The sequence below is a fragment of the Rhagoletis pomonella genome, unplaced genomic scaffold (assembly GCF_013731165.1).
Source record: "Rhagoletis pomonella isolate Grant_MI unplaced genomic scaffold, Rhpom_1.0 Rhpom_scaffold_00633, whole genome shotgun sequence".
NCBI lineage: Eukaryota > Metazoa > Arthropoda > Insecta > Diptera > Tephritidae > Rhagoletis > Rhagoletis pomonella.
Genome location: NW_023459187.1, coordinates 15,062 through 25,503, shown reverse-complemented (window position 1 = coordinate 25,503; position 10,442 = coordinate 15,062). Strand labels below are relative to the sequence as shown.

Here is a 10,442-nt window from a genome sequence, read left to right as displayed (position 1 = left end):
CCGATGATTCAACATACGCACCGCCACCGGTTCAAGAAGATATGGATAGAAGCACAAGTTCACAATACACAGAGAGATACGATTCTTTTAACTTTACCTTGGTATGTGACAGATTTGGTGTGCCTGACAGAGTAGCATCAGCATTGGGAACCGCTCTTTTGCAAGATTTTAAAATTAAAGATAAGCATGGGAAATCTCTCATCATGGATAAATCGAAAGTTCGCAGAGAAAAAGAGAAATGCAGACAAGAAGTGCTTCGCAAACGGTTAGATGATACCAATTTGTTAGCGTTTTCATTCGATGGCAGAAAAGATGATACTTTAACGATAGATAAAATTGATGAGAAGTATCATACTAGGATGGTAAAAGAACCTCATCTTGTTATTTTGAGAGAACCCAATTCTGAATTCATTGGTTTCGTAAGACTGGAACATGAAACCGTTGAATACAAAACAACCAAATTAAATGGTTTTTCAACGATAAAAATATATCTCTGGATGCATTAATTGGAATATGCACTGACGGTGAGCCAACAAACACTGGCCCACACGGTGGAATTATACGACGATTCGAATTGCTGTTAAAAATACCATTGCATTGGTTCGTTTGCCTTCTACACTTCAACGAACTTCCGTTTCGGCATTTGTTTGAAGCTTTGGATAAATCAACCACCACTGGACCAAGATCGGCAAGATCAATTACATATGTTCTGACTAAATAAATTTCTTAAGAGAAAAAATAGATATTATTATAAATAAATAATAAATATTATTATAAATAAATAAATAAAAATAAAGAAAAAACATAGCCATTTAGCTGATTTTTTCATGTAAAGGCCAAAAATGGTGATTTTTTGAAATGATTGTATGGGGAACCCCCCAGGGGAGTTCCAGGGGGTGTGCCACTGGCATGGGTGGATCGGCCGTCCAAAGTTAGTGGGGGTCGGTCATACATTTGGACTCGATTAGAGCACTCTAAATGGGTCAAAGTGGGATTTTTCAAAATTTGCCCCTACCCAAAAGTTCGACCCAAATTGGGGGACATCAGAAGTCGTTTTAGAGGTATGGTTCCTTCGGCAAAGTTTCTTATTTTGATCCCTAGAATACGATTTTCACAGAGCAATGAGCGATTTTTAAATCGACCCGCCCTAATATATATATATCTGAAATAGCAAGAAGTGCATAGTATAAACCGAGGGTAATAGCGCTAATGAAATGTGAAATAAAGTGGCAATACCAGCGATTTGAGGTTATAAAAATTTTGGCAGGCGCAAATTTTGTTTACTCTGTTTTATTAACAAAATATATAAAATACCAGTAAATAAATGATATTGGCCCTTAGTCATAGTCAAAATAAAGTCGACTTTATAGTTAGTTGCAGCTTTTTTGACAGATATCCCATTGAAAATTATGTCAAAAAGCTGCAACTAACTTTAAAGTCGACTTTATTTTGACTATGACTACGGGCCATTGTTTGTATAAAACAATAACCGGAGACGTTTTGCTAGTGGTAAACAATTGGAAATAGGCTGTTTGTTAAAGGGGCGGTGGGCGAAAGGTAAGTGGGCGTGGCACCTCTAACCCACCTTTTTGGAGAGGGAATGAACCGCCATTGACAAAAATGCAACCCCCGACCACCTAGGTCCCCTATGGTTCCCTAGGGACCCCTTAGAAAAATTGCAAAAAATCACAATTTTCATTTGGGTTTATTCGCTTGAAAAACGTTAAATATTTATTTGCACAATACATTTTTATATACACATTTTTATATACAAGACATTTTTATAAAACACCCAGTAACCAAAATAGACATCACTGTGGCGGCAGCCCCAGGTTTACCACACAGAAAGGGAATTCTAGTTACCTCATCGTTTCCCAAGGTTACATCACTGGGGCGATAGCCCCAGTTAGGTCACACAGAAAAGAAAATTCTACGTAGTAAGGGTTAAATCCCTAAGCGCGGCCGAAGGACGCAAGTAAAAATTGCGATTTTTGGCCATTTTCTAAGGGGTCCGTAGGGAACCATAGGGGCCTAGGTGGTCGGGGGTTGCATTTTTGTCAATGGCGGTTCATGCCCTCCGCAAAAAGGTCGGTTGGAGGTGCCACGCCCAGTCCCCCTTCGCCCACCGCACCTTTAACGAACGGCCATAATGGAAAGTTTCCCCAAGAGCTAAATTGAACAAAAGTTTTTCGTTAACAACTTTTAAATTGTTAATAGTATTAACCTTCCGCCCACAGATTGTTAATACGGGGCCGAAACCCGTCGGTTGGTACCCCTCCAGACATTTCCAAACCTATTTTAGCAGTTGTACCCTATACAAGAGAATTACCATTTTTTGTTTTTCGTCGCTTGCCCTTTGTCGCTTTCTTCGCTTTTCGCTTTACCATGTTCTGCCATATTGAAATATAAAGGTTTGTTTTTGTCGCAATTATCTCTTCGTCGCAACACTATGTCTCTGCCTTAGGCACCTTCGATTTCTTATGAACACGCCCATTGAGCGATGTATCGATGTTTTTGGAGACTTAACACCGATGTTAAAATATCGATGTTTATGAAATATCGATGATGAAATTGCATTCCTATCATTAATGAATCTGTCGGTTTTTATAACTTCTGTCGCCATCCTTTATTCTTAAATTAATAGAAAATGCACGGCAGACTTAAAGTTCGAACCACCGAGGAGGAACGTGAACGCAAGAAAAAGGAGCAAGCTTTGAAGGTTAAAGCCTATAATTCCACGATGTCCAAAATACAAGATAAACGGCGGCGAAAAGAATTGGATGACGAAATGTTGCAACTAACTTCACAAATCTTACTAAGAAATCCCGATGTCACGACATTGTGGAACATTAGACGTGAATGCGTCGAAAAGAAGACGAATTTAGATCAGAAAAACGGGGTTTATGATGCGGAATTAAACTTCAGCGAGCAGTGCTTGTTAGTAAATCCCAAATCCTACAACGGTTGGCACCATCGGTGCTGGATTTTGGAACATAGTCCAAACGCCAATTGGGAACGTGAAGTACAACTTTGCAGCAAATATTTGAAAATGGACGAACGAAACTTTCACACATGGGACTATCGGCGCTATGTAGCGGTAAGAGCACAGGTTTCTAGACAGAATGAACTTGATTTTTGCACGGAAAAAATTAAAGCCAATTTTTCAAACTACTCGTCGTGGCATCACCGCAGTTTATTGTTGCCTATTTTATATCCTTATAAAGGAGATACTCCTAAACAAGCCATGAGCGAGTCAAAACTGAGAGAAGAGCTAGAGATGGTTCTTACGGCCGCTTTTACGGATCCAAAAGATAGCAGTGCGTGGTTTTACCAACGGTGGTTACTGGGCTACTCCAGACAAGAGCTAGATGTATGTGCATTCCGACACGACAATAACCATGCAGTTATTGCATTCACTAATCCTATAATCCTAGGTAATGCAAATATAGCGTTAACGGATTCAAACAATAGTATACATATAAAACTTAAAAATTGGAAGCCTTTAAACGGCACTGAGGCAGACACCACTTGGGTGTATTCTCAATCTAATAAAGCAACTCATCTCGTACCAGATATCAATGACACTATTCTGAATATAAAAATTCCCGATATAGAAGAAAAACGAATTGTTTTAAAACCCTATAACAAAAGTGTATTCTACTTTAAACAACCAAATCAGTCTTTAGTATTTACAGGAAGCATTTTGAATGAATTACAATCACAATTAGAGTCTTGCCAAAGCTTATTAGAATACGAACCTGATAGCAAATGGACCTTGTTGACATCCGCGCTTCTAATGCGCGCTATTGATCCTCAACGATACCACGACAAATCTTTGCAAATTCTTGCGACACTTCAAAAAGTCGATGCGCTTCGTAAGAACTATTACCTTGACATGAGTTCCAAGTGGATTCTAGAGAAAGGTCTCTCAGACTGGGCTGACTCGCAAGATGTACCAAAAACGCTGGACTTGCGCCATGAAGAGCGACTAAATGCGCTTTTCTATCAACAGTACTTTTGTATAGTAGATAACGTTTTGCTGCCGGAAAATTTGAATCATTGTAAAGATGTAAAACTTTTTGGATTTGAATCTCTAAAATTGTAAAGTAAATTTTCTAGGTATAAATGAAGTAAAAAATCTCATCCATACAAGGTATGTACATATTTATACATTTCAGCCCTGCAAACCAAAGTTCTCGAAATCTTAACGAAATCTTTAGGAGTATCTCATTTCTGTAACGATTTTTTAAAACTAATATTCAAAGAAAGTTATATGAAGTGGTTGACACGAAATCGAAAATCGAAATTACTTTACGAAAAAAAAAAAATCTTCAAGAAATTCTTAGCAGCATAATTTTCATTGCTTCACCGATTTTCTTCCGAAATTGCGCAAGTGAATTTAAGGGTGCACAGTTTATTTCATTTTAGAAAATTCTATACAAAAATCGGATATCTTACGAATTTTTTTAAATTTCTCTACAACTCAGAATACTTTAAAAAATGGTTTGCAGGGATACTGTGTATTATAAAAATTACCGGCATATATGTATCACTAATTCGTGCAACTTCTTATTTCAGTTATTCATTGGTCGTATTTATATTGGTTCGAATTCAGTGAATAAATCAACACAAGGAAAATATAGAAACGCGAAACCTTTAATCTGCAAGCAAAATGTAAAAAAATAGTATTATTGCAGGTTTAATTGTGTGTATGTATAATAAATTAGAAAAACAAGATCAACAAAAATAAAATAAAATAAAAACAGGTTTATACAAAAATTGATTGTATTTCCCAAAACTCCAGTGGGAACGATTTATTCACACATATATAGACGATAGACGCCTGCAAGCATATCGTATAGAATGTTTCATATTACGGTTTCCACACGCCCGATAGATGTACTATTGTGAATGACAGCGGTATTTGTTTACTATTTGCTGTGAATTTAAATGAAACAGCTGTTCTTGTCTAGCTAAAATATTTTTAAAGCACACATTTTGTAATTAAAAGGCTCGAAAGTTTCCACAAGCCGATAAAAAGTTAAGAGAAAACATGTTTTCTTCAACCTCAACTGGGTTTTATATCATGGTGCAATTATTAAAGGTATTGTCTTCCCAGAGAGTTTTGCTTCACATTGAAATTCGAGCTCCCTTATTTTCATTGTGACGCATTTTATTGTTGATTCTTTTACTTAAGACTGGTTTTCACTGTCATATTTTGACGCCGAAATTTGGCGACATATTTTGACACAACTTTAACTCCTTTATCCATACCTTGACCGATGATATAGGACAAAAACACATATAGCCGACTTAGCAGCGCATTCACACGACTAAAGACCTATCCGCACCCAAATCAGTCGATAAACCGATTTTTTAATCACATTTGGCAATGTGTTTTCACTTAATTGACGACAAATGCCACTGAGTTTGACAGAGTGAAAATCAGCCTTTATAGGAGGCTTCATGATAAAAACATAGCAAAGTAGAACCGTTTTCTCAATTTGTCGGCCATGATTTTTTTTTGAAGTTTGCCAGCATTTTAAAATCATATAAAAGTGAAAATAAAAAAATTGAAACTGTTCGAAATTGTTGTTGTTTGAGATTGAAAATGAAAATGTGTGTGTGAGTTTGTGAGTAAAATTAAAAAAATTGTTTGGAAACGTCAAGAATTTTAAGTGACTCAGCGATTCTACCTTACTATATTTTTATCAAGGCATATTCAACAAGGTAGAAGTGACAATTCAGTCGAGCTCTCATACCCGACTGTAATGTCAAAAAACGTAAATAAAGAAATTAACCCTTTGTTATGCATGTACCATATTTGATAAAATTCAATATCTATGAAATGAAAGTTTTTGTAAATATGAATATATTTAAAATCACATTAAAATCGTCTTCATTTTAGTTTTTGTATTTTCGTTTAATGTAAATGTAAATTTATAAAACCGTTTTGGCAATTTTCTTGTTTTTATTAGCCCAATGTTTTTGAGCATTTATTTTTTTATTCAAATACTTAGTTCTAGAGTATATTCGACATTTAAAAAAAAAAAAATTTGATTCTTTCTTCTAAATTTACATCGGAACTTAACTTCAATAGTTCAGCTATTAAATTTTTGCAATGCGAAATTTCTTTTCCATTAAATTTATTAAAAATTACTTCTAGTTTCTTTATGTCCACAAGTATTTCTGTTTAGGTTTTATTATACCACCATTTGACATTTGGTCTATCCATGTATATGAGTGGGAGATTTTCTCTTCATATTCAGTAATGCTTAATTTCCGTATGAGAAATCCAGCTATGTATGAAAAATAAAAACGCGACTCTTTTCACATGGCATTATGAAAAAAAGGAAAAGGGATGTTAAGAACCAGAACGTCGATTTTATAACAGTAAATGGTGGTCTAAAGCGGTAAATTTATATGTATATATGTATATGTATATGCTTATATGTATATGTTAATGTACTCGTGGATCCGGTCGTGCTTGTTTATGGCAGACTTACTCAGTTTGAATCTGTGCATCAACAGCTAACTTCGTCCCCACAGACACCTCAGGAACGGCCGACACTTCAGATAACTCAAGCATTGGGGACTTGTATGGTAGAGGTACTGCACCTGGGAACAAACGCGTCCGCTTGCAAATACTCGGCTGTGATGGGCAACAAATAAAGTCACTGCCACTAAAATGGTGTTCGCACACACGCGAAGAGTCTCCTAATGGAACACCGCAGCTTGTCGCTTCACTTGACAATTAGGAGGTTTAAAATAACGCACAAGTTTGTTGTCCTGGCTCTTGCTACACAGAGCGCAGCGCTCGTAATTCCTTCTCATTTTATTTTTGTATGTATGTATTTAAAATCAGTCGCACAGCTCAAAATTGAAAACTGAAATTAAAAAATTAAAATTTTGAATTGTATAGGGTTAAGAGTTAACATTACAGTCGCAGTTCGAAAGAGAGGAATGTCGAAATCACTTCTACCCTGTTATGCCTTGATTTTTATCATGGGAGGCTTTGCTTTGGGTTTTCGCTCAATTTAAGAAAAAACTTCTAAAATAAATTGAGCAATAAAAATTTTTGTTTTGTTTAATAAGCTAAATATTTGTTCGGCTTTTTCAAATTAAATAAGTTCTCTGCAAGAAGGTTTGTTTTAGAAAAATACATGGCTACATGGTATATGGTGAATAGAAATACCCCATTTGCCTTACAGTAAACCTTTTAGTGTGGGCAACAATGATTTTTTTTTCAATTAAGGCAGATCGGACAATACCTGTAATTATTGTACCATGGGTTCTACTCATGATACCAAGGTACATTGAACAGGTAGTATCAGTAGAGCAGCTGATTTGATTTATTTTCAAATTATTTGGTCTCGAAAATGTCAAATATTTTTAATTTTTTCTCACAAAAATTCTGAATTGTTAAAATCCATTTGCATGCGAAACCTTTTTCCATACAAAACAAGCGATTGAATAGCAGCTTTTGGAACGTTCGCCCAACTCAGCAGCACAACCGCTGATTACTGGCCCTTGTAAAGGATGGATCATTGCTTCGAGAAGCAAACAAATTTACTAGGAAAGAAAGTTGCAACAGTTTTTATTTGTTCCAATTTAAATTTTTTTTAATTTTTGTATTTCACATGGCACCCTTTGATTTAGAAGAAAAAATTCAGAACAGTTGTTGACACTTTCGATACCAGAAGCAACAACAAAATACACGCAAATGTTGTTTTTGCTCTACGGATACTACCTGTTTAATGTGCCTTGCATGATACAAAAAAATAGGTAGTTCCATTTAATAACATTCGTTGTTGTTGTTAGCCATTTGACTTCTAATAAAATTGCGTTGTGTTAGTCAAGAGCCTGGACAACAAACTTGTGCGTTATTTTAAGCATTCGAATTGTCAAGTGAAGCGGCAACGGTGGGCAAATTGCTGCGATGTTTCATTAGGAGACTCTTCACGTGTGGTCGTGACTTTATTTGTTGCCCATCGCAGCCGAGTATTTTTAAGTGGACGCGTTTGGTCCCAGGTGCAGGATTTATCATACCGAATATGAAAAGAAAATCTCCCTTTCATATGCATACATGGATAGGCCAAATTTCAAATGGTGGTCTGATAAAACCTAAACCAGTATTCCTTGTTGACATAAAGAAACTGAAAGTAATTTTTAATAAATTTAATGGAAAGAAAATTTCGAATAGCAAAAATTTAATAGCTTAATTATTGAAGTTAAGTTCTGATGTAAATTTAGAAGAATCAAACTTTTAATGACTAATATACTTTAGAATTCTTCTCTTCTTCTTATTTGGCGCTGTAACCGCCTAAGCGATTTTGGCCGAGTCCAAAACAGCACGCCAGTCATTTCTCTTCTGTGCTAACTGACGCCAATTGAAAATGCCAAGTGAAGCCAAGTCCTTCTCCACCTGGTCTTTCCAACGCAGAGGAGGCCTTCCTCTTCCTCTGTTACCAGCATCGCGGCCCGCGTTGAATATTTTCAGAGCAGGAGCGTTTCTGTCCATCCGAACGACATGGCCAAGCCAGCGGAGCCGCTGAATTTTAATTCGCTGCACTATGTCTATATCGTTGTAAAGCTCATACAGCTCATCGTTAAATCGTCTGCGATATTCGCCATCACCAACGCGTAAAGGTCCGTAAATCTTTCGCAGAATCTTTCTCTCGAAAACTCCAAGAGCCGCCTCATCAGATGCTTTCATTGTCCATGCTTCCGCGCCATACACCAGCACAGGCATGATGAGTGACTTATAGAGTGTGATCTTTGTACGACGAGAGAGGACTTTACTTCTCAATTGCCTACTCAGCCCAAAGTAGCACTTGTTGGCAAGAGTGATTCTCCGTTGGATTTCAAGGCTGACATTATTATTGGTGTTAATGCTGGTTCCCAAATAAACGAAGTCGTCTACTTTTTCAAACTTGTAACTGTCAACAGTGACGTGGGTGCCAAGACGCGTATGCTCTGACTGTTTGTGTGCTGACAGGAGATACTTCGTTTTGTCCTCGTTCACCACCAGACCCATTCGCTTTGCTTCTCTATCCAATCCCGAGAAGGCAGAACAGACGTAGCCCTTGTTTTTAGCGATAATATCGATGTCGTCGGCATACGCCAGCAATTGTACGCTCTTATAAAGTATTGTGCCTGAGCGGTTCAGTTCTGCGGCTCTTATTATCTTCTCCAACATAAGATTAAAGAAATCACACGAAAGGGAGTCCCCTTGTCTGAAACCTCGTTTGGTATCAAACGGCTCGGAGAGGTCCTTCCCTATTCTGACGGAGCTGGTGGTATTGCTCAACGTCATTTTACACAGCCGTATTAGTTTCGCGGGGATACCAAATTCAGACATCGCGGCATAAAGGCAACTTCTCTTCGTGCTGTCGAAAGCGGCTTTGAAATCGACAAATAGATGGTGTGTGTCGATCCTATTCTCGCGGGTCTTTTCCAAGATTTGGCGTATTGTGAATGATGATGGAGTAGCTGTCCCACCGGCTGACTATGACGAGGTACGAATAGCGACTTTAGAATTAAGTTTTTCAATAAAGAAATTAATGCTCAAAAACATTGGGATAGTAAAAGCGAGAAAATTGTCAAAACGGTTTTATAAATGAGTGTGTTTCATTTATTGTGTAATTTTGTGTAAGTATGCATTCCCATATTTACATTAAACCGAAAATTCAATAAATAAAATGAAGCTGATTCTAATGAGATTTTAAATATTTTCATAATTACAAAAACTTTCATTTCAAAGATGTTGAGTTCTATCAAATATGGTAAATGCATAACAAAGGGTTAATTTCTTCGTTAACATTTTTTGCCATTACAGTCAGGTATGAGAGAGCTCGACTGAATTGTCACTTCTACCTTGTTGAATATGCCTTGATAAAAACATAGCAAGGTAGAACCGTTCTCTCAATTTGTCGGCCATGATTTTTTTTTAAGTTTTCCAGCATTTTAAAATCATATAAAAGTGAAAATAAAAAAATTGAAATTGTTCGAAATTGTTGTTGCTTGAGATTGAAAATGAAAATGTGTGTGTGAGTTTGTGAGTAAAATCCAGGCATATTCAACAAGGTAGAAGTGACAATTCAGTCGAGCTCTCTCATAGCTGACTGTAATGTCAGAAAATGTAAACAAAGAAATTTACCCTTTGATATATATTTACCACATTTGATAAAACTCAATATCTTTGAAATGAAAGTTTTGTAAATATAAAAATATATAAAATCTTATTGGAATCAGCCTCATTTTCGTTATTGCATTTTCAAAAAATTACACACTAAATGAAACACACTTATTTATTAAATGAAACACACTTATTTATAAAACCGTTTTGACAATTTTCTTGCATTTTACTATCCCAATCTATTGGAGCATATTTTCTTTTATTCAAATACTTAATTCTTAAGTATATTAGACATTAAAAAAAA

The 10,442-nt window shown here is 36.3% G+C and overlaps 1 protein-coding gene across 2 annotated transcripts; it reads left to right on the top strand.

The window, feature by feature from the left end:
- Positions 1-2,572: 2,572 nt before the first annotated feature.
- Positions 2,573-4,663, top strand: LOC118751290 (geranylgeranyl transferase type-2 subunit alpha). Of its 2 annotated transcripts, XM_036486073.1 has the most exons (4): positions 2,573-3,434; positions 3,687-4,061; positions 4,120-4,153; positions 4,579-4,663. In XM_036486073.1, the coding sequence occupies exons 1-4, from the start codon at positions 2,648-2,650 to the stop codon at positions 4,616-4,618; spliced, it is 1,236 nt and encodes a 411-aa protein (XP_036341966.1). In that variant the 5' UTR covers positions 2,573-2,647; the 3' UTR covers positions 4,619-4,663. The 2 variants fall into 2 exon arrangements, with proteins under 2 accessions (XP_036341966.1, XP_036341965.1); XM_036486072.1 differs by having other exon boundaries at positions 2,573-4,061.
- Positions 4,664-10,442: the final 5,779 nt, after the last annotated feature.

Coding starts and splice junctions, on each gene's coding strand:
- LOC118751290 (XM_036486072.1), top strand. CDS start 2,648: ATGCACGGCAGACTTAAAGTTCGAACCACCGAGGAGGAACGTGAACGC. Junction 4,062..4,119: donor GCCGGAAAATTTGAATCATT/GTAAAGATGTAA, acceptor TAAATTTTCTAG/GTATAAATGAAGTAAAAAAT. Junction 4,154..4,578: donor AAAAATCTCATCCATACAAG/GTATGTACATAT, acceptor TTCTTATTTCAG/TTATTCATTGGTCGTATTTA.